Below are 25,009 nucleotides of genomic sequence, written 5' to 3'. Positions count from 1 at the left end.
GAACTGAACCCTAAGCCAATTGTTTTTATATCAAAAGATAGTTTTATTTTAGAACCAACGGGTATCAAAATATACTTTTCTCAATATGAGTGGCTTTGGGTAATTACTTTGCAGACAGGCAATAAATAGACTTGGTAAGTAAAATAGTTGCCGGGGTTGCAATAGGCAACACAATTCCAAGCACAATTTAACATTGAGCTCAATGGGTTTTTCTATAAAAAATGCAATTGATTACTTTCAGGATTACCTTGCTAACCACAGGACTGGATCCTGGATTCAGTCCCGGGACCTAAGCTGTAAACAGTCAAGTAAAAGCGTTTTGGTTACAGTTTAGATTTTTAAAGGATATAAATGTATTTTCAAAGTTGACACTTAAAAACTTTTCAGAGAAAAACTAGCAATGTTATCCTATGGAAGGAAATTCAAGTCACAGGTAAAGTAGGTTCTCCTTACTTTCGTAATCCAGTACTGGACTTCTAGGTCCAGCACTGGGACCTCTAAGACAGGTAAGTATTTACTTTCAGCCGTTGGTACGATTTTGAAGGAATATTTGTAATTTGCAAAAATCGACAGAATACACAGTCCATGGTTTCCTATGGAAAAAAATGCAGGTAACTGGTAAGTACAGTTAAGATTACTTTTACGGTTCAGCACTGAACTAGAAAGTACAGCACTGGCTACTCTCCTGATCCCAGATGAGTATTTCAGAAATCGTTATTCGGCTGATTTTAGAGGAATATTTTAAAGTTTCAAAACTACACACTTAGAAGAAATTTCAGTGAAAACCAGTCAATGTTAGCCTATGGGAGGGAAGTGAGTTATCGGCTTTCAGGTGAGTACTCGACTGGTGAGGTTAAGGTTCTGGGCATAGACTCGGGTGTCTCCCAGGGTCGGAAAGGTACCGTTGTTACACCCTCCGCGGAACAGGGGCAGCCGTGTGCAGAGAGAGTAGGCCCAATGCAATCCAATAGAGAGTAGGGGGCCTTTGGTTGGTGGCTGCAAGCAGGCAGGCCACGTGGCTGTGGGAGCTGAGCTCCTGGTCACTTACTCAGGGCAAGTAGAGTAGGGTATTAGTTGCACTTCCAGCTGCACTTGGGCGGCTGGGTGCAGGGTGCTTTTGAGCCGTCGGGTGCTAATTGTTATCCAATGGGAAAGTTACAAAGTGAACAAAGGCTGCAGGCTCTGGGATGGAGATTCTAGAGGTGCGACCACCACTTCGAGAGGTAAGTTGAGTTCTTGGAGAAGAGGTAAGTACCCAAAAGGAGGGCACAAGGGTGCCAGGTGCACGGGTGTCTTTGGGTGTCAGGAAATCTTACCCTCGCCTGGTCGCGGTTGGGGGGGGGACCCTGGTTCTGAGGCTGCAGGCGTCGTCTGGGTCGTCGAGGAGGGTTTTGGGCACTGGACTTCGGGTCCCAGTTGCCGGGGGGACGTCCTTGTGGTCTTGGGTCACTCGAGCCTGGGCTCGGTGGGTGTAGAGTGGGCTGGATTCGCAGTTCCTGCATCCAGCAACCTCAAACCCCGGAGGACCGTCCTGCTTTCAACCTCAAAGACTTTGTCTCCCGTGAACACCGGATTTGTTCATCTGCAACCTCTGGCCTTGGCTGGAAACCGCAAATCCGCATCACTCTGCACCCGCCATCCACGGCCTGAGCTAGAGTGGGCCAACACCATGAGGAGGTCACCCCGGCGATCCTGACCCGAGATCTGGCGACCCCTGATCTGCTTCAAGCCTCCAACCGACGCCTGCAGTCTAAATCCAGAAGGTCCCCTTAATTGCGAGTAGGGAGATTCATCACCAAAAGGCACCCCTGCACCCGACGCCCCAGGTCCTTGTGTGCCCAAACGAATAGTGCCTAACCAACCCCTAACTTCCCAACTTAGCTCTCAAAGTGTTGGTCGCACCCAGAAGACCTTCATCTCCCTGCATGCAGCACTTTTGCAAACCAGAGGTTCTCTATTGAAAACAGGGCGTCCAATATCGATCCAGCACCCGGCCACCCTAGTGCCGCTGAGGGTGCACCTTTGGTGCAAATTTGTTTCCCCATTTGCCCTGAGCTAAAGTCCAGGAGCTTTGCCACAACCCAGTGGCCTGCTTGCCAGCAGCCACCAACCGGAGGCTCCCCTATCCCCTAATGGATAACATTGGGCTTCAGCACTCTGCAACCGGCCGTCTTAGTGCCGCTGAGGGTGTAACAAGAGTTCATCCTTGACTCTGGGGAACACCTGAGCCTGCCCCCAGAACCTCAACTCCCCCCCCCTACCAGATACTAAAACCGATAAATCTATTTTTCTCCATAGGATAACATTGACTGTTTTTTGTGAAAAGTTTTAAGTGTGGAGTTGGAGAAACTAAAGAAATTCTTTAAAATTGCATAATCTAACAAAAACGATTTTACTTGCCTGTTTTCAGGAAATATCCCAGAGTAGTATCTAGGTATACTACGGTCAGCCTAGTAATCTCAAAAAATACTTGCTATTTTCCTGAAAAGCCTATTCAAGTCTATGTACTGCATTTACCAAGTAACGCATTTCTCTGCATCCATACTGTAAATAAAATCAAACAGCATATACAATTGTCATTCAAACTGTATTTCAATTGCATTACTACTGTAAAGTACATATTGCTTACCTGTGCCAGTGTTGCTTGGTTCTAGAAAATATAACTAAAAATATTTTTATACAAAAACAATTGGTCTGAAGTTGTCTTTGAGTGTGTGAATGTATTTGCTGACTGAGTGTGTACAACAAATGCTTAACACTTTCCTCTGATAAAGCCTTACTGCTCGACCACACAAACACAAATGGAGAGTAAGTTCTTTCTAACTTTACCTCTCTTTACCGTTGGGGTTTCACTGGACTCTGTGTATACTATATCTCACTTTGGTATAGTATATACCGATATATATCAACAAGGGGGACAAGTGGGCTTTTAGAAAGGTCCAACGTACGTGCCCTAGACAATTATACAAAAGAAGGGTACGTTGTTCCTTTGTTGGGTCTTCAACAAAGATAGCGAGCATAGAAAACTGGTACTATGAAGGAAGCCCTATCAATGTAAAGGTGGGAGGGGGATCCCTCCCTTTGGAACTAGGGCCCTCACACCCAGCAAGCCAGGTGTCATGCTTCATCATTGGGCCTGCTCCTCGTCGGGTCGGCGCTGCAATACTCGACGGGCACCCAAGGGCTCTTTGGCGTAGATCTACTGTAAAAATCGTGCCTCAGCAATTGTCGGCCGGTTGGAAACACAGATTATGTAGTGTCCTGATTTGTGAGGGTTTCCTGATCGTGAACCTACCCCATCCCGACGCAACCATTCCCATAACTTGCACTTTCAACTTTTGAAAACAGTAAAAATTTAATTACTCAAAGTACTTACCTGATTCCAATGATCTTTTTTTTTTTATTTTTTTTTTTTTAAAACCTTTATTGAAAGACACGTAGAAGTACAAGCGCAGGCCTACAACCACAGGGGCCGGCCGCAAAAGCAGGAGAGTCAAAAAAGGGGCAACATCAATGCGTACAATAGAATGAATACAGGATAGACGTGAAATAAAGACGTTAAACAGTCAGCGCCAGGATAAGAAAGGTTTCATTTTACATTTTATAGAGGAGGCAGTAACCATATCTACCGGGCGTCACGCATCATACACAGAAAAAGAGGGGGGGGGCGGGAGGGAGACAGCCCCCCACGCAATCAAATAACCCTAGTAGGGCGAAGCCCAAAGACATCCCACGCCCAGCAAAGGTTTAAAAATAAAGGACAAATGTCAGCAAACAAATAACGTGGACGCCACATGTACAGCCCTCCCGCCCCGGAAAAGGAGAAAGTGCGGACACGTACGAAACAAAGGAGTGAAAACAAAGGGACATAGCCCACCCCCTGAAAAAGGAAAAAGGACCATAGAACAAAACAAACTAAAATAACAAACACCCCCCCCACCCTACATCACTGTAATGGCTACGGCCTACCCCACTAAACAGCGTGCCTGTCGCCCAGAGTCACCCGAAATATAGAAGAAAGAAAAAGGGAATAATAACAAAGAAAGAGAAAGAAGAAAGAGAGAGAAGGAGAGGAAAAAGAAGGACAGGAGAGGAGAGGAGCCAGCGATCGAAACATGGAATACTACCCCGCCCGCAACAACGGATCACCAATCGAGGTCGAAAAGGACATTGAAAAAAGCCCACACAAGGATGAAAAACAAGAACTAACCAAAATAATGAGGCCTGGAGATGCCATTTAAAAGGGTCCCATAGGTACTCCGGCACAATCACCCCTGTCCACTTTTATGAAGAGTCGAGCTTCCAGACTCCGCCATGGCCGAAAAGCAGAATGATACAGTGGGTCCACACCAGTCCAGGAAGGCCAGTGGGATCTCCGCAAAACACCGTCCCGGCCAACAAGAAGCAACCAGGAGAACTCGGCAGCAGTCAGAATGCAAAAGTACCTCAACGATCCACGTGGCCAAGCACAATATCTGGGCTGTCCAGCACGAAGCAGAGAAATCAGGATGTAGGAAACACTGCAGCATCGGCACCGGGTCCACATGATCCCATAGAGTCAAACACCCAGCTGGAGATCCCAGCACAGCAGCCGGAGAAGTTTCAACCATCACAATTCGGGAAGACGACACCGCATCACAAAATGGCGGAGCAGCCATGGCGGAGATCCGCGACTCCAAGTCTCGGCATTTCAAGGACAGGTCGATCCCCAGGGCAGACAAGACAGCACTCCGAGTAGGGGCCGCCCGAATCAAACAAGGGCTGGAGAGGACAAATGCAGCAACTTCCCTGTCTCCAGGAGAAAGACTCTCCGAGGGGCCATCCGCCATCTTAAGCACAGCGCCTGCCGCCATCATCGTGGGCGCCTCCAAGTCCACCAGGAGCACCGGCGGCCCCAGGGCACACAACCGATCCGCGGCGGATGGCGCTCGGCGGAGAAAGGAGAGTCACCAGAAGAACGGGCGTGCTCCCCACAACACTCGGGGGGGAGCCCAGCACCGGACCCCGGGCGGGACAAGCAACAGGAGTGGGCTACCCACTTGAGGGGTGCCGGACAGCGCAGCTTCTCTTCTTCGGGCCGGCAGGTAATCGGACATACGGGGTGGCCCACCCGCGGGGGTGGGTCCGCTCCAGGGCTTCCGGCCCGCTGCTCTCAGGCTCCCAGCATCGGGTCTCTCCACCGGTTCCGGACCGCCGGTACTCCGAACATCTCTGGGCAAGCACAGCACTCGAGGCCCCGGCGTCAGGGCCGGGAAGGCCAGCAAGGCAACAAGGGCAGAACGCCGAAATGACTGCACGCCAGAGCCCCGGACAAGGATGGTAAGTGAAGGCTTTTCCTTGGTGACCAAATTCGGAACACCCCGAACAGGATGAAATACAGGATAGGTGGCGGGGAGGAAGAAATCACGGAGCGAGGCGGTTATGCGACTGTTCCGATCGCCATCTTGATCGATTGATTCCAATGATCTTAGTATCTACATTTATATAAAAGTATGTGTTATATAAATTGCTGTTGGGTTTTTTGAGTGTTTGTCTCACTTACTGCCCTTGTTTGTGCAATAAATGCTTAGCACTACCCTCTGGTAGGCCTAACTGCTTACCCACACTACCAAAAAAGAGAGCATTTGGGTTATCATTTGTGCCTCGGTAAACCAGATGGGTTGTGCCTGCTCTCATAACTCAGTGTACCCCATTTTGGTCCACTATAGAAAGGCGCAAGCTTTCTACATCTAGTATGTTTCCTACTATTATGCTCTGGCAGGGAGCATTCCAGTCCTTGGTAGCTAAGTGTGCACTATATTGAACCCCATGCATACATTCAATCTTTCTGAAACCAAGATCTTCCTTCAAACGTGAGAAACTTAATCTTTAGTATATCGTTTTTCACTTAGGATTACCTATGGTTATGCTGTTTAATAGGAGTTGTGACATTTTCTAAATAGTATTTAGTGAGTCTTGGCCGAGGTTCCTTTTCTTTGAGCTGACTCGACAATTGATGATGTACTCTCCGTTTTACATCTGCACATGCAATCTACTTAAGAGGAAACACAAATATTGATATTAAACCTTTGAATGAAAGTTTTTAAGAACATCTGAGGTCCAAGGGTCAGATGTATCAAGCCTTTTGCGATTCGCAAAGGCCGGAATTCTGCGAATTTCGGCCTTTGCGAATCGCAAAAGGCTTATTAGCATTTTTTGACAAGTATAAAAAAATCGCAAAGTAAGGTATCGCAAAAATTTGCGATTCCTTATTTTGCTTAAGCATTTAAGGAATCGCAAATTTTGCGATTCCTTAAATGCGATGTATGTAGGTTTTCGAAATTGCGAATTTGGTTTAAGAAATCGCAAATGACCACCAACTTGTAGTTGGTGGTAATTTGCTATTTCTTTTAAAAATGCCCTATTTGGCATTTGTGAGGGTGGCATGTGACGCACATACATGCCCATAGGGCATGTATGTGCGCCATATGCACACACATGTAGATTTCAGGGGTGCAGCATGGTGTCTTTGAGACACCCTGCACCCTTGAAATTATTCTCAATTTGCGATTCGCAAATCGCGAATTATTTCACAATCATTCCTATGTGCCTCCTGGCCCATAGGAATGCACACACATGTAGATTTAAGGGGTGCAGCAAGGTGTCTTTGAGACACCCCTGCACCCTTGAAATTATTCTCAATTTGCGATTCGCAAATTGAGAATTATTTCACAATCATTACTATGGGCCTCCTGCCCATAGGAATGCATGGGAAATTATTCCTTAATTGCGAATTCGCTAAATGCGAATTCGCAAATAAGGAAGACTAAGAAATCGCAAAAAAAGGCGATTTTCTACATACATTCCATTTTGCGATTTCTGAATAGCGATTCCTTAATCGCTATTTAGAAAAAGCAAAATGGAATCTTGATACATCTGCCACCAAGCCTTCACAGCAGGGACAATTCCAAAAGACATTTAATGCTATATTGTAGTTATGTAACTTTTTGTCGGGCTATGTCATTTGAGTGTAGTTCTTTCAACTGTCTTAATTTTATTTTTGTAGGGGTGCTGAATATGTTTCTGCAAGGGAATGGATGAGGATATGTTTTGAACTATTGGAATTATTGAAAGCTCACAAGAAAGCTATACGAAGAGCTACGGTGAACACTTTTGGTTATATTGCAAAAGCCATTGGGTAAGTAATTTCTCTTTGTTTTGCTTATGTATTTCCATTAGCTACACACCTGTGGCGTGCTTTTTAGTTTTTTTGAATGACCGAATTTTAAACAATGCTTTTAGTCTCCTGTAAATGAGTAATCAAGGCTTCCCTGATATGCAGTTTAGAAAAATCCATTATTTTTTAATCACTTGTGAATATTTAAAGTGCAAACTATATTGGGAACTTGTTTAATATTAATAAACATTTAAATATGCCATCGTATATGTTGGATCTTGAACATTTCTTCTGCGAAGCTACACTCCCAACAGGCATGAGTTACAGTTGCTGCCTTAATTTTTGTTTTCCGATTTTAATGGTTCACCAGCCTTGTGTGATCAAAGAAATGTATAAATAAGAAATACTTATAACTACAGGTGCAGAGAGGGACTTAAGTCAGCCCTCTTTATCCGTTGATTCATTGAACTCTCATAACATTTTGTTTTAACCCATCTCAGACATGGGAAAATGGGTTCGCCTATCTAAGTCATTGGCTGTCGAATCCTGTGAATGATGGCATTTATCATGAGCACATGTGCATATCTGCAATAACTAAATTGCACTTCAGTGGTCTAATATTTCACTTTGCCAGTGTTTTTTCTTTATATTCTATATTCTTTTTTTAATTTTTTGTTGTCACCCTTTAGTGTTTAAACAGTACACTATCTTTGTACCACTAAGAATCATATGTTCAAGGCTTGTGTGGCTTTAGATACACATGCTTCGCATACTTCATCTATCAAGTGTTGGGTCTGGATATGTGCAATTTTTTTTTTTTTTTTCCTAAGAAGTGTTTCAAGTCACAAGGTAAAGTGCCCCCTCCTCTTGGTGATCAAGGGCATTGGCTGCATTGTTAATTTTCTTACCCTAAGGCTGGTTCGGATGTGTTTTTGGTAGGGCTCCTGTTCGAGACCACTTCGGGCTTCCTTCAGTTTGTTACACCTTTCTTAATTTGTTGGTATGGTTTGCGATAGTTTCTATTCTTGTGTATCGAAATAAATACTAACAATCGGTCGGTTCGACGCACTTCAGTTACGGCCTTCGGGTCTTGACCGTTCGTGCCTATTATTTCTACCATCGGATTCCATCTAAACTGTTTTGCTAATGGAATCTTTTTGTTTTTGACCCTCTTCCCACGCAAAATATCAGAGGACTGACCTCCAACAGGTTTGCAACCCATGTCTGTTCCCTGTTCACAGAGAAGAAGACTGTGAAGCCTGTTGATCTTTCCGATCAAAAAACACATTGATGTACCATCTGCCGTGTCGCACAGAAATGCAGCAAAGGAAATCGAGGATACACTCGACATGTTCGGGCAACAAGATGTCCAAGAACATTGGCAAGATATCATGGCTGAAGAAGAGGCCTTATCTAGCCAAGAATTCTTTTTTTTTTAAAAATAAATATATGTTCGAGGCATGTGGGCTGCTGAATTCATATCTGTGCATAAATCACCGCCTAGTGTTGGGCCCGGATGATTGCACTTTGTTGTCTTGGAAGAGTCTTCGAAGTATCACGAGATAGGTGACTCCTTCCTTGGACTATAGTGCGCATGGGCATCTTCTCCATCCCCAGATTGTTATTTTCCGCTATTGGTTTCGGATGCTAACTCCTATTCTCCAACTTCGGAATCGAAAACAAAACTTTTCTAAAGGCCTTTGACTTCGACGGTATTGTTCTCGCTCGGTACCTCTTCACTCGATCCACCTTTCTATCTCGACTCGGTCGTTGACGCGGGCCGTTGGGCCTTTTCGATGCCACGTGAGCCTACCGTCGCTGGAAAGAAGCCAGTATAAAAGGTGCCCACAATGCCACTCCAAGTTCCCACATACTGACAAACACTCAGTATGCAACAAGTGCCTTTCCCCAGACCATAGGGAATAAACCTGTCCAGCCGGCGCCCAGTTCCGGTCGAAGAAAACAATACGGATCCGACAGGCCGCTAGGCAAGAAATGCAGCGACCGGAACCGGACAACATCTTCGATGATGACCAGGAACTACCGGACGCTCCAGACTCGGACCTAGAGATCGTCACTGTCGGACTACTCGGACTCCGATGAAGAGATTCCACCGGGGCAAATCGTGAATACACAGCCCCCGACACCAATCATCCCTTTACCAAAGGCTCCGGTCGAGGCATCGCCAAAAGGCCTTAGCCAAGATCCTAAAAAAGTTTCCCCAGCCCCGCCATCCGGCTAGGCTCCAAAACCGAAACCTTCTGAGACCCCCGGGCCTAATACCATCACCCCAAAGAAGGTTCCAGAGCCAAAAGAGGTCGTCGACCCGAAGGGCTTCGAACCAAAAAAGGCCGTACAGCCCAAGAGCGTCGAGCCAAAGAAGACTGCCGACCACAAAAAGGCAGCTCAGCCAAAAACTGTCTACCCCAAGAAGGTAGTCGAACCGAACAAGGGCACCGAGCCAAAGGGCGCAGAACCAAAGAAGGTCACTGAACAAGCCTACTGCTCCAAAAACCGTCGACCCGGCAAAAGTCACCGGCAAGAAGGGTGCAGTACCAAAACCCGTAACACGGCCGGAAAAACCTGCCGACCCAAAGGCAAGTGCTCCGAAGACACCAGTCGATCCGAAAAAGAACATCGACTCGGAAAAGGACACTCAACCCAAAAAACCTGCGGAGCACAAAAAACGTGTCGATCCGAAAGTTCCGGTCAACCCAAAATCCCTCGTCGACCAGAAAAAAGGGCCCGAGCTGAAGAAAACAACAAAAGTCGTCGACAATCAAGGGGTTACCGACCCAAAGAAGTCTAACACAATCTAGGACTGTAGAGGAAAAACTCTTCCACCCAGATCCATCAGACGACCAAGCAAAAAAAATGTCTGTCTGTCTGTCTCCTTACTCTCCTTCTCACCATGGGGACAATGAGGGTGACATGGGGGACGAGCCACAGCCTCAATATGACTTCCCACAAGATCCTCAACCACAAGAGGAACCATCGGAGGACCAAGCAAAAAAAATGTCTGTCTGTCTGTCTCCTTACTCTCCTTCTCACCATGGGGACAATGAGGGTGACATGGGGGACGAGCCACAGCCTCAATATGACTTCCCACAAGATCCTCAACCACAAGAGGAACCATCGGAGGAGCCAACAGACCCTCACAACTCCCATCCCTGATGTACCCTCTTATCCGACTAAGCCGTCACCTACTGATGACACCATAGTCTTCAATCAACTCATAGACAGGGCAGCACAATACCATAATGTAGACATGCATAATGACCCTGTCGAAGAAGACTTCTTATTTGACACCTTCCCTACTTCAGAAAAAAGTGTCGGAACACTCCCCATGTTAAAGGGAGTTCTAAAACATGCACCTGACATATTCAAAGATCCAGCCAGGGCACGGGTAATCAATCCCAGAATAGAGAAGAAGTATAGGGCAGCTCCTACAGACCCTACTTACATCAGAGGGCAGTTACCACTAGACTCACTGGTAGTGGCTAATGCACATAAAACGGCCAACTCCCAAACAACAGGGGAAGCGCCTCCCCCTGATAAAGAATCAAAAATACTAGTCATCAGGTAAAAGGGTAGCAGCACAAGCCTCCAACTCTTGGAGGTTTGCTAATACACAAGCCCTACTGGCTCGTTACGACCGGGCGCATTATGATCAGCTAGAAAGCGTAATACAACACCTACCTGAGCCTTTTAAAGCACAAGCTGATGACCTCATACAAGAGGGAAAATTCATAACAAACGCCTCCATCAAATGCGTGCTTGACGAAGCAGACACTGCAGCTAGATCAATTAACACTAGTGTCTTACTACGCAGACATGCATGGCTGCGTATTTCAGGTTTTAAGAATGAGGTGCAGTCCACCATTCTTAACCAACCAGTCAATCAGGACTTTCTATTTGGGCCTGCTGTTGACACCATTTTGGATAAAATGAAAAAAGACACAGAAACCGCAAAATCAATGGGGGCATTGCAATTTCAGCAACACAGAGGCTCCTTTCGATGCTCCTCATACAGAGCAACTACACGAGGAAATACCTCGCAAACATCTGCCTCATACAAGAGTAACACACAGGGTTCCTTCAACAAGAACACAAAATGCTTAGCGACAGTGTCAGCACATCTCAGAAGGCAACACATCCATGTGTACCTTAATCTGGACGATTGGCTAATACAAGCAAAATCGTACCAACAATGTGCAAAACACACGTCTCAAACGCTTCAGTTGCTACACAACCTAGGGTTCTCAATCAACTACCCAAAATCACATCTGCAACCAGCCCACACACAGCAATACCTGGGAGCCACTATAAATACCTCCGTGGCAAAGGCATATCCAAACTCAGCAAGGATAGCCAGCATGCAGCTACTCATTCGCAAATTCCTGCCACAACACTCTCTGCCAGCTCAAGTCTTCATGCAGCTCATAGGCATGATGGCCTCCTGCATATTCATTGTCCCCCATGCCAGACTCCAAATGCGCCCATTACAAGAATGCCTAGCACGGCAATGGAACCAGGCTCGTGGACAACTAAAAGACCTAGTGTTGGTAAACAGTCGCGCTCACAACTCTCTGCAGTGGTGGAACCCACAAAACCTTTCCAAGGGGCGACTGTTCCAAGAGCTGGTTCCACAACTAGTACTAACAGCGGACGCATCACTGACAGGCTGGGGAGCCCATCTCCTTCAATACACAGTACAAGGGCTCTGGACAAACAAACAGAAAAAGCTGCATATCAACCAACTAGAGTTGCTAGCGATATTCCTAGCCCTGAATGCATTTCAGAAATACTTGTACAGCAAGACGGTGTTGATTCGGACGGACAACACGACCGCAATGTACTATATCCAGAAACAGGGAGGAACGCACTCTCCACAGCTGTCCCATCTGGCACAGAGCATATGGAGGTGGGCGATTCCCAAAAACATTTTTCTCCTCGCAGAACACCTTCCAGGGAATGACAATCAGATTGTCGGCCTGCTCAGCAGGCACAACCAACAAATACACGAATGGGAGATTCACCTCTAAGTTCTCCAGCCATTCTTCGAAGAGTGGGGTCACCCAGAGGTAGACCTGTTTGCCACAAAAGAAAACTCCAAATGCCATTACTTAGCCGCCAGGTTCCCACATCAGTTGTCACAGGGCATTGCGATATGGATGAACTGGTCAGGCAGATATGCGTACTCTTTTCCCCCAGCACCGCTAATCCCGCTGGTGGCACGCAAACTGCGGCAACACTCACTCACTAATCCTAGTTGCTCCCACATGGGCGAGACAACCATGGTACACAACGTTCCTAGAACTTTCAGTAGTTCCTCATCAAAGACTGTGCCTTGCTCCCCATCTTCTAACTCAGAACCATGGAGAAATAAGACCCCCAGATCCCAATCAGATGAACCTAGCAATCTGGCTCCTGAGGTCTTAGAGTTCGGATACCTTAACTTGCCCCCAGACTGCATGAACATCATTAGGGAGGCAAGACGACCAACCACACGAGCGTGCTATGCAGCTAAATGGAAGAGATTTGTTATTTACTGCAACAATAACCAAATCAACCCATTAGACGCTTCCATACAAAACCTATGTTACCTGCTACATTACAAAGATGTAACTTAGCATACTCTTCTATACGACTACACCTTGCTGCTATAGCAGCATACCTTCAAAACAGGCATCACCTTTCACTGTTTAGAGTACCAGCAATCAAAGCCTTCATGGAGGGTTTAAAAAGGGTGATCCCTCCAAGACACCCCCCTTCCCCAGTCTGGAATCTAAATATAGTGCTTACCAGACTCATGGGACCTCCTTTCGAACCTCTACACTCATTTATTTATTTAATTTATTTATAAAGCGCTAACAATCATCCTGGGTAGGATATCACGGCGCTGAGGTTTGGTGCTAAGAGGTACGATAACCGCACTGATTACTAATTACTCTAGTTTAGGGAAGAGTAGTGTCTTTACTTGTTTCCTAAATGATAGGAGACAGTCTGTCAGTCTGAGACTGGAAGGTAGTTCATTCCATTTGGTTGCAGCTAGATGAGAGAAAGCCCGCTCTCCCATCCTAACAGTCTTCACGCGGGTAGTGTTTGCTCTTCCTAAAGTTCTGGAACGAAGGTTCCTTGATGGTCTATGGAATTTGACTTTATTGTGTAGAATAGTAGGGCCTGTGTTGTAAAGTACCTTGTGTGTGATACACAGTAGTTTGAAGTTGGCTCTTTGTCGCATTGGGAGCCAATGTAGCTCTCGCAGGCAACTTTTTGCCGAATCATATCTCTTCCTATTGCATACAGCCTTTGCCGCGGCATTTTGCACTATCTGCAGTTTGGAGAAGAGATAGTCTACCATTCCAACAAACATAGAGTTGCCGTAGTCCAGTCTGCTTATCAGCAGCGACAGGACCAGGGTCTTCCTACACTCAGTCGGAATCCAGGGGAAGACTCGTCTGAGCATTTTCAATAATGCAAAGCCTCTGCCACAGACAGTGGAGACATGTGATTTCTTGGACAGAGCACTGTCCAATACCACACCCAAGTTTTTCGCTTTTATGGTGGGATTTGGGGGCAAGCCCAGGTTACTTGGCCACCAGCTGTTGTCCCAGAGCTGGGGATTTTTGCCAAACAGGAGGATTTCTGACTTGTCTGCATTTAATCTCAGACAGTGCTCTTGCATCCAATTGGCCAGTTCAGTCAGGCAGTTTAGTAGTAGAGTTTTAGGATCGTCTTTCTCATCAATGGTGACCATCAGCTGGGTGTCGTCAGCATAAGAACACATTTCAACACCCCACTTTCTTCCAATGGCTGCCAATGAGGAAACAAATACATTAAACAAGGTTGGGCTTAATGAAGAACCCTGAGGAACCCCATATTTAATGTTTCGCGAGGGAGAAATAAAATCACCCAGACACACTGATTGTGTTCGATCCGCCAAAAAGGATTGTAGCCATCCCAATGCCTTGTCTCGAATACCTTTCGCTTCCAGGGCTTTCAGTAGTTGGTCGTGTGGTACGGTATCAAAAGCCGCTGATAAATCCAAGAGTATCAGGACGACTGTCTTACCATGATTCACCTGGGCCCAGATAGTATCCGTCACCGCCAAAAGTGTTGTTTCAGTACTGTTGTTTGCCCTGAAACCTGTCTGAGAGACATCCAACAGTTCATTGGCTTCCAAATAAGTGGATAGCCGTCTATTGACCAGTTTCTCCAGCACTTTTGAGAGGTAAGGTAACTGGGATATTGGTCGATAGTTGGCAGGGTTGTTTACATCTAATCCTGCCTTTTTTACTAGTGGGGTGACTAGGGCCTGCTTCCAAGATCTTGGAAATGTAGCGGAGCATAAGGAAAGATTAAGTGCTTTCGTTACAGCAGGGCAATTTATAGGGGTTATCTGAGAAAAAATGTGGTGCGGACATGGATCTAGTGGGGATCCTGACTTAACTTCGAGCATGACTCTGCCTACCTCTGCTTCTGAAAAAGGGCCAAAACTTGAACAGATAACTTGAGTTGTGGTTGATACACTGCGCTCGATGGTTTCTAGCCTACACTTAGGAAAAGAGGCATAGATGATATCAATTTTCTCACAGAAAAAGTCATTTAGTTTATTGCAGTTCTCTTGTGATGGAGTAAGTTTTACTGAAAGATTTGTTGGGTTACATAATTCCCCAACAATTCTAAAAAGTTCCTTTGAGGAATTTTTATTCTCAGTGATTCTACGTGTAAAATACTCCTTTTTTGCCTTCTTAATTGCTTTATTGTAGAGTACGAGTGCTTGTCTATAAATGTTTCTGGTGTCGTCTGACTTGCCTATTCTCCATTTATGTTCCAGAGATGTACATTTTCTCTTTAAAAGTTTCAATTCTGGTCCGTACCACCTTTCCGGTTTTGTAGTTCTGGGTTTGTGATGAACTCGGAGGGTGGAACAGAACTCAAGTGCAGTCTTAATATTTGTGTGAAGTAAATCTATTTCTTCATGAATATCAGTAGCTGCTAAACTCTGGTGTGAAAAATGTTGTTTGAATTTGTCTGAGAAATTTTTCCAGCTCCTTGTGCTTGCTACACTTAGACCCAGTGTTCTCGTGTGTATAGTAGGTAGATTGATACGGAAAGTGATCATATAGTGATCTGTCCATAGCAGAGGTGTTACAGAGTCAATGTCAATCGATTCCATGTTAGAAAATACCAAGTCCAATATATGACCTGCCGTGTGTGTAGGTTGGTTAACTCTTTGGGATATCTGCAGGATTTCCATATCCTCCACTAATTGTTTTGTTAGGGGGTTATTGCATTTATCAAAATGTATGTTAAAATCTCCAAGGAGGAGGATATTTTTGTTCTTCAAGCAGACTGGCATAATTTGCTCCAGTAGTTGTGTACTGAAATTTAGTGTGCAGCCAGGAGGATTGTAGATTAGTACTCCTCCGAATAACACATTAGTGTTTAAGGATACTGAAAATGCCATAGTTTCACAGTTTTCCACTTGTATGTCGGTCTCTTGCTTACAAGTGAGAAAATCTCTAAATAAAAGAGCGCCGCCTCCTCCCTTTTTCCTCATTCTATTCACTTTCAGAATCTTATATTCTGGAGGGAGGGCTGTGACTATATCTGGAGTATTGTGATCATCCAGCCATGTTTCGGTTAAAAAAGCCAGGTCGGGTTTATGTTCGTATAAAAAATCCCAGATGTATGTAGAGTGTTTGGGCATAGATCTAACATTCAAATACATGCAAATAAGGGGGGGTTGTGGGGGTGTTCATTGTCACATGACTTTGTTTAGGAATGCTCTCCCATCTACAATTGTAGCAGCTGATTGGGCCTAACGTCTCTATCGGACCCACGCGAGCACAGGCATGGGTGTTAATTGGTGCCTTGTATTTGATCTCCCTCAGCTCATGACTTGAGTAGGTTATAGTGCTTGTATTAGGAACATTACTATTGGTTTGGGCAGGGGTTGTGGTCCCTTGTCCCGGCCGGTTGCGGACGGGCGCAGACGGGCTGGACTTTGGCGTGACTTCGGCGCGGTTCCGGCGCGCCCGCTGCGCCAGCCCGCTGCGCCATCTGCTCATGGTGCACATTTATAGATAGCTGAGGAGGGTAGGAGTCAGCCAGCGACTAGCCGTTGCCCTGTGGATGGCCATCCGGGTGGTGCAGGTGTCCAGCAATAAACAAGGTTGGGCTTGGGAGCTGGTCGTTACCAGCCAGTGCAGGGGTACATGGGTGCCTTATGTCTTAGTGCCCCAGTAACTGGCCAGGATCCTTGCAGCGAATCGGGGTTAGGTTCCTATCTTGCGAGGACACCACGTTTCATATTCGCGCCCTTGCAGCACTACTATGTTGTTATTTGCGCCGGCCCAAACTGTCTTTTCATTTGTTAGCATCGATTATAACCCAGCACACAGTACTTCAGTTTGCAATGCACATAGCCAGTAGTATCTTCCTAGGTATCATGCCCAACAGTGCGCGCCATTTTGCAGATCTATTGATTTATCCGCCGCCATTTTACTGTCAGTACTTGCCATCTTGACCGCGTGGTATGAAACCGCACTATTGTCTTCCTCACATCAATCGTGTTCAGGCTCAGTGAGCAGTATCTGACACAGAACTAGAGAGAACAGCCTTAATTGCATCCCGGGATTGTTAGGCGATTAATGTGTGACTGTGGTAGTTATTGTGCATTTCTTTGTTCAATGCAGTGCTGCCATTTTGTGCCCAGTGTACATGAAGGAGAATGATAGCTGTTGTCAGGGGGCTTATCACTCGATCACTAGCGCTATTGTCCGTGACTGAGTCTGAAAAATGCGGCGGGTATTACATTGGCCACAGTCTTTCCGCCCGCCTCCGCTTACCGGTTCACTGCCTCGTTGATGTCTCGTTCAGTCGATACTGCAGGCATCTTACTGTGCCCTCCCAGGTCTGTCCCAGTAATGTCTACCTTCCGGTTTCTGCCCGCAACGATCTCCGACACCGCTACCCACAGTCAAAGCACCCTCGTAGCACCGTGCACAGCTTCCTCGTCACGGCAGTCTCCCGGTCCGCTCCGCGTACAACAGCGCTAGGCAGCCGCCATATTGCCCGGTGTCCCGGAGTGCTGGCCGAACATCGCCTGGTCAAAGATCTCGATTGTAGTGCAGTTTGGTATTAGGTCTCACCTGGCACGTCAGTCCTCAGATATTCCGATGCATAATCCTGCCAGTGTTTGTCAGTAATGAAGCCGCTACTCGCAATTACAGACCATCGTTTGGACTTGGTCGGCGGAGCTGTCTCAGTGGCAGGCATTCCGCAGTGCGCCCTCTAGCGCCCTCATGCAAACTACAATTCTTGACGTGGAATGTTGCATTTTTAGTTGCCATTACCTCACTCAGAAGAGTGAGCGAATTACAAGCACTAACAATTCAAGAACCTTTCATGCAGGTACATGCCAACAGGGTGGTTCTTAGAACCAACCCTAAATTCATGCCTAAAGTTGTATACAATTTCCATATCAATCAAGCAATTGAACTGCCAGTATTCTTTCAAAATCCAGTCAGTAGCTGAGAGAGCCCTACACACACTAGATGTAAACAGAGCTCTACTTTATTATGTGGACAGAACTAAATCATTTAGTAAGACAAAACAACTATTTGTTGCTTTTGCACCACAACACAAAGGAAATCCTATTTCAAAGTCCGGAATAGCCAGATGGATAGTTAAATGCATTCAAATATGTTATCAAAAGGCAAAACGCACTTTAACCGTCCCCCTCAAGAGCGCACTCTACAAGGAAAATGGGGGCATCCATGGCTTTCCTGGGAAATATTCCTCTTGAAGACCTATGTAAGGCAGCCACATGGACCACCATACACACTTTCACAAAACACTACTGTGTAGACGTGCAAGCAAAACAGCAAGCTGCTGTAGGCCAGGCTGTCCTCAAAACTCTTTTTCAAACTGCTGCAGCTGGCACAGGTAACCACCGCTAAAGGAGGTACTGCTATACAGTCTATGCACAGATATGAATTCAGCAGCCCACATGCCTCGAACGGAATATGCTACTTATCAGTATGCATCTGTTCTTGGCATGTACGGCTGCTGACATTCATATCGCCCGCCCTCCTCCCCGGTGCCTGTCGCAGCTGCAGCATTATCTTTGGCATGGCCATCTCTTCCTTTACTATCTCCATCTCTGCCACAGTGGCGAAAAATGGATGAAGAAGATGCCCATGCGCACTACAGTCCAAGGGAGGAGTCACCTGTCTCATGATACTTCGAAGACTCTTCCAAGACAACAAAGTGCAATCATCCAGCCCCAACACTAGGCAGCGATCTATGAACAGATATGAATGTCAGCAGCCCTACATGCCAAGAACAGATGCATACTGGTAAGTATCATATTCCGTTCGAGGCATATTATCTGCAGATTACCCACTGTGGATAGATTGCCACCTAGTATTGGGCCCATATGTTTGCAGTTTGTTGTTGTCCTGAAAAGTTCTTTGCAAGTCACAAGATAGGGGACTCCTCCCTTGGACCACATTGCGCATGGGCATCTGCTCCATCCCCAGATTGTTTTTTTCCGCCATTGGGCTCCGATGTGTTTGAACCGTTTTCCTTCGGCGCGTAATCCTCACCCAGTTTGACGGTATTGTTTCGATCGCGCTACATCGACGCGATTCTCTACCACTTAAAAGTCTTCGATTCCGGTCGTCGACGAAGGCCTTCGGCCCTACCTAAGCCTTGCTTTCTGGCTCATGGAAAGAACGCCATTCCGGAAGTTTCCCACACTGACCTACATGAGGTGTGCAACCTTTGCCTCTCACCAGAGCACGGCGCCAAAAACTGTTCAGCGTGTGCCTCATTCCGCTCCAAGAAAAACATTCGGGACCGACTAGCTCGGAGAACTATGGCTCGCTCGTCAGCTTCGATCCCCGACGACATCTTCGAAGAGAGCGTCGACGTGCCAGAACTCCAGCACTGCGAAGAGAGTATCGGATCCTCAGATGCCGAAGACTCCGACGTCGAGGACATCACTCCAGCTCCCCGGGTCGTAAGTAAGACCGTCGACCCCAATCCTTCCTCGACATCCTTGAAAAAGGCTTCGGTCACACCCTCACCGTCGGGCCCGGGTGCACACCGAGACACTGCTTCCCACGCCTCGCCTTCGGGCCTGGCAAAGAAGCCCACTAAGCCTTCAGGCGGCTCAGGCTCGAGTCAGCCTATTTCCGGTGCCAGCAACATACCGACACCGAAAAAGAAGCCATCTTCCTCTACTACGCCGACCGTTGCTCGAAACCGCACTCTGAGCAGAGTTAAAAACCGCCCAAAGCCAAACTCACACGCGTCTGAGCCGAAAACACCCGGAACCAAAAAAACAGGTTCCGGTGAAAGACATTGCAAAAGGGCACACTCCTAAGCCAAAAGACTCAACACCAGCTACCGACTCGGTGGCGAAAAATTTTACGGAGCCGAAAACTTCGATGCCCAAGGATTTGCCCCAGGCAGAAGAACTTTTTACACCTGATCCCAATCAGAAAACTCTTGTAAAGGATCCTAAAACTGGACAATTGACTCTCAGCTTCAAGAAGAGACCACTTGAGGCGCCAGTACCTCCTCCCCCTCAAGGAAGGACATTGCAACCTCTCCATTAAGGGTCCCTTCTCCACCACCTCCCTATATTGTTCCTCCTACACCTCCTCCACCATATCATTCACCTACACCATCTACTAATCCAGATGATGATGCAGACACAAATTCTGACGATATAAATGGGGGCGCACATAACCCAGCAGGCACCAATAGTCCCCCTCAGTCACCTAATCAATGGGATGATTACAACACCCCTGATGTGCCTTACGTCCCACAAGATGATGTATACCCTTCCAGACCTTCCCCACCAGAGGACAGTTTAGGGTTTAACCTACTAGTCCAAAGAGCTGCACAATATCATGGGGTGGACGTACACACCGATACTGTGGAGGAAGATTTCCTATTGGACACTTTTGACAACACACAAATGTCTACTGCTATTTTACCAATGTTTAAGGGTGTCATCAAGCACTCAACAGAGGTTTTTAAGGATCCTGTCAGGGGTAGGGACCTCAGTGCTCGGATTGAGGATCCAGTTTATATTCAAGGTCCAGCACAATTAGATTCTCTAGTAGTGTCTAATGCACGAAAACGTGCTAATTCCCATACATCAGGTGAGGCCTCACCACCAGACAAAGAATCTAAGCTCCTTGACGCCTCCGGCAAGCGAACAGCAGCACAAGCAGCTAACATCTGGCACATTGCCAACACCCAAGCGTTGCTGGCAAGATACGACCGGGCACATTACGACGAACTAAAGTCCATAATGCAGCACCTACCAGACAAATACAAAAACAGGGCTAATGAACTTATACAGGAAGGTAAAAATATCACTAATACTTCCATCCGTTGTGCCCTAGACGCTGCAGATACCGCCTCAAGGGCAATCAATACCAGCACCCTACTATGTAAACATAGGTTTTAAACCTGAGGTACAAAAATCCATCCTTAATCAGCCATTTGATGAGACATATTTATTTGGCCCAAATGTTGACGTGTCTTTAGAGAAAATGAAAAAAAGACACATACAGCAAAATCTATGGGAGCCTTGCAGCAGCAGGAAGGTGAGATTGATGAGTCAGTGGATGTGTTCGAAGGTATGTGTGAAGCAAGCGGACTGGACACCTCCCCGGAGTGGGACTTTGCTTCACAGAAAGATCCCCCCTTGCGGGAAGTGGCACTGTACCATACCGTGATAAGGAAGGCCGCAGAGCTCTTGGATCTGCAGCTACCTGTGGCTAATTATAGGCCTAATTTGCTCAGAGGTGCTTCATTCTCCATCCTCTATGGTTGAACCACTTTTGCCGTTCAGTGATGCGTTGACTGAGCCAATCCTTGAGGTGTCGTAAACCTCTTTCTGCTCCTGCAGGTTCAAGGGTTGTGGAAGGTACAAGCTCGCTCCAGGGGATTCTGGGTTCCTTTCGTCTTATCCTTCACCTGAGAGTTTGGTGGCGCAGGCTTCATACTCTAAGCAGTCCTCGGGCGCCTTCCCACGGGCTCCTGCTGACTGGGATTCCAAGAAATTGGAGCAATCGGCAAAGAAGGTCTTCTCTTCAGCGAGTATGGCTTTCAAGTCCACCAACGCTACCTGTTTGTTGGGTAGATACATTCGTGCCCTTCTGGACTTAGTCAAACGGCTTCTTCCGAAATTGCCTGAGGAAGATCGGGGAAATTTCAGTGAGCTGCTGGCAGACTTGCAGGCTGCTGCTCGCCAAGTCATTCAGTCTGTCCTGGACACTGCAGATTCGGTGGCAATGGTGATGGGCTCATCCATTGCAACAAGAAGGCATGCGTGGCTCAGGTCCTCTGGGTTTTCTCCTGACGTGCAGTCTGCCCTTCTCGATCTTCCCTTTGGGTCTAGACTGTTTGGTGAAAAGGCTGATTCTGCCCTGCAAAAGTTTAAAGACAGCAAGGCTACAGCAAAATCCTTGGGTCTGCAGACTCTGGCAAAGGGTTATGGCTATAGGAGATACCGTGGCTTTGGAAAGTCTTCCTTTCACGGTTTCTGTCAGACTCAGCAACAGCAGCAAAACCCCTTGTACAAGAGCTACAGGGGTAAAGGCAGAGTCCACCTTCATGGAGCGGGTTGTCAGCCGCCGCCGCCTTCCTCCTGCTCTACCTCCCCAACTATGGGTACGCCCTTCCCTTCCGGGAATTCCCTCCTTTAATTTAATATTTGGAAATATGTTCCCTGCACCACTGAAACAGTACTCACTCCAAATATGCAAATCTCTTCATTTAATCGTTTGTATTGCCTACATAGAAGTTGCTAACAGGGCAGTTAATTCTTTTCTTCTTTTCCCTGTTTCCGCCACACACTCCACTCCTTTGTGTCTCCTTGCTGGCTTCTTTCCTACTTAACTTGTCATCCTTTCTCCTTCAATCCCATTTCCACCTTCTCACAACACCTTCGAGCACTGACCCTCCCAGTGACCTGACCCTCGCACGCCCTCTCGCCCTCGCACGCCCTCGCACGCCCTCTCGCCCTCGCACGCCCTCTCGCCCTCGCACGCCCTCTCACGCCCTCTCGCCCTCGCACGCCCTCTCGCCCTCGCACTCGCCCTCGCACGCCCTCGCACTCGCCCTCGCACGCCCCCTCGCTCGCCCTCGCTCGCCCCACCGCTCGCCCTCGCTCGCCCCCTCGCTCGCCCTCCCCCTGGCCCTGGCCCTCCCCCTGGCCCTGGCCCTCGCACGCCCCCTGGCCCTCGCACGCCCCCTGGCCCTCGCACGCCCCCTGGCCCTCGCACGCCCCCTGGCCCTCGCACGCCCCCTGGCCCTCGCACGCCCCCTGGCCCTCGCACGCCCCCTGGCCCTCGCACGCCCCCTGGCCCTCGCACGCCCCCTGGCCCTCGCACGCCCCCTGGCCCTCGCACGCCCCCTGGCCCTCGCACGCCCCCTGGCCCTCGCACGCCCCCTGGCCCTCGCACGCCCCCTGTCCCTCGCACGCCCCCTGTCCCTCGCACGCCCCCTGTCCCTCGCACGCCCCCTGTCCCTCGCACGCCCCCTGTCCCTCGCACGCCCCCTGTCCCTCGCACGCACCCCCCCTGTCCGGCCCTCGCACCCCCACGCACCCCCCCCGTCCGGCCCTCGCACCCCCACGCACCCCCCGTCCGGCCCTCGCACGCCCCCCCCCCCGTCCGGCCCTCGCACGCCCCCCCCCCCCCTGTCTGGCCCTCGCACGCCCCCCCCCCCTGTCTGGCCCTCGCACGCCCCCCCCCCCCCCTGTCTGGCCCTCGCACGCCCCCCCCCCCTGTCTGGCCCTTGCACGCCCCCCCCCCCCTGTCTGGCCCTCGCACGCCCCCCCCCCCCCCCTGTCTGGCCCTCGCACGCCCCCCCCCCCCCCCCTGTCTGGCCCTCGCACGCCCCCCCTCCCCCTGTCTGGCCCTCGCACGCCCCCCCTCCCTGTCTGGCCCTTGCACGCCCCCCCCCCTGTCTGGCCCTTGCACGCCCCCCCCTGTCCGGCCCTTGCACGGCCCCCCCCTGTCTGGCCCTCGCACGCCCCCCCCCCCCCCTGTCTGGCCCTCGCACGCCCCCCCTCCCCCTGTCTGGCCCTCGCACGCCCCCCCTCCCTGTCTGGCCCTTGCACGCCCCCCCCCCTGTCTGGCCCTTGCACGCCCCCCCCTGTCCAGCCCTTGCACGGCCCCCCCGGCCGGCCCTCCGTCACACCATAGCAAAAGAGCATAGCATAGCATACAGCACCGCTCAGGGCCACCACAGCATCGCTCGGGGGCCACCACAGCATCGCTCGGGGGGCCACCACAGCATCGCTCGGGGGGCCACCACAGCATCGCTCGGGGGGGGCCACCACAGCATCGCTCGGGGGGGCCACCACAGCATCGCTCGGGGGGGGGCCACCACAGCATCGCTCGGGGGGCCACCACAGCATCGCTCGGGGGGGCCACCACAGCATCGCTCGGGGGGGCCACCACAGCATCGCTCGGGGGGGCCACCACAGCATCGCTCGGGGGGGCCACCACCGCACCGCTCGGGGGGGCCACCACCGCACCGCTCGGGGGCCACCACCGCACCGCTCGGGGGCCACCACCGCACCGCTCGGGGGCCACCACCGCACCGCTCGGGGGCCACCACCGCACCGCTCGGTGGCCACCACCGCACCGCTCTGGGGGCCACCGCTCTGGGGGCCACCGCTCTGGGGGCCACCGCTCTGGGGGGGCCACCACCGCACCGCTCTGGGGGGGCCACCACCGCACCGCTCGTTCAACCATTCAACAACACCTGGTTCAAACATGTTCTCTCAATGTTTCAAGCTTTATTACAAATGTAACAAAAAGATGTTAATGTTTCACTTCTGTTCTTGGATTTTCATCACAATAAAATACAAATAACAATCTTCACGAAAGTTATTTACAAAAGTTTAAGCTATTGCCATTATAAATTACAATAACTTTTATTTAAGTATTAAAAAAAATTAAAAGCCATTGTTATTTGTAAGATCAATACATGTAAGTCACGTAAATACAACACATTGCATTAAAAATGCTATAGGTGTCACATTTGCGAAAGTTATAACTATTGGCATTGTAAATGACAAAGCTATTAATTTCACTGTTTTCAAAAACAAAACATAAATTTGTAATTTACAATACCAATAGCTCAAACTTTCCTAATGCGAGACCTATTGCATTGCAAATGCTTGTTAAAGTAGCTGCCACCCAATCTTTTGAAAACCCAATGATCATCTGGTAAATTGAGGGGGCTTCAGCCAAATAACTAATCTCTTCTTCGGTCAACAAAATGCGTGCGTTAACCAAAATACAAGAATAATAATAAAAAGCAAAATCGGGTATAGACCATCCTCCTCTTTCTCTCAAGAGGGTCATTTATCTGGCAGCACTTCGAGGTTTCCCCGGGGCCCACATGAACCTGGCACAGAGGGATTGTAAATACTGAATTTGTTTAGCAGGTACCTCCGGAGGCACTGCCCTAAAAAACATACATAACCCGCGGTAAAACGCCTCATGTTGAAAATAATTTATAAAACACTGCTAGAGGGTAGAACTGATGATTTAGAAAAGTATAACATTAAATGGAGAACCTGGTTGGGGAACCCAGAAATTTCATTGGAGAAATCCAATGACTTGGCTGCGAGGTTCTTTTTGGCAGCTAATTTAAAAAGTCAAAATTATAAAATGTTATTCAATTTGTATCACACCCATGTTAAAATGATGAAGAGGGGGTGTCAGCATGATGGGAAATGTTTCCGCTGTGGAAAAGACAGCGCAGACATTTAGCACGTGTTCTTTGTGTGTACTGCATTGG

At 48.5% G+C, this 25,009-nt stretch overlaps 1 protein-coding gene across 2 annotated transcripts in view; it reads left to right on the top strand.

The window, feature by feature from the left end:
- Positions 1–25,009, top strand: part of SF3B1 (splicing factor 3b subunit 1) — a 316,805-nt gene that overhangs the window by 161,855 nt on the left and 129,941 nt on the right. For both annotated transcript variants that reach the window (XM_078680435.1, XM_078680436.1), the window contains exon 22: positions 7,046–7,177. In XM_078680435.1, the coding sequence (XP_078536561.1) occupies positions 7,046–7,177 (132 nt within the window). The remainder of the gene's footprint in view (positions 1–7,045; positions 7,178–25,009) is intronic.

Source organism: Lissotriton helveticus, chromosome 3_1 (assembly GCF_964261635.1).
Source record: "Lissotriton helveticus chromosome 3_1, aLisHel1.1, whole genome shotgun sequence".
Classification (NCBI taxonomy): Eukaryota; Metazoa; Chordata; class Amphibia; order Caudata; family Salamandridae; genus Lissotriton; species Lissotriton helveticus.
This window is presented reverse-complemented; position numbering and strand designations above follow the sequence as displayed.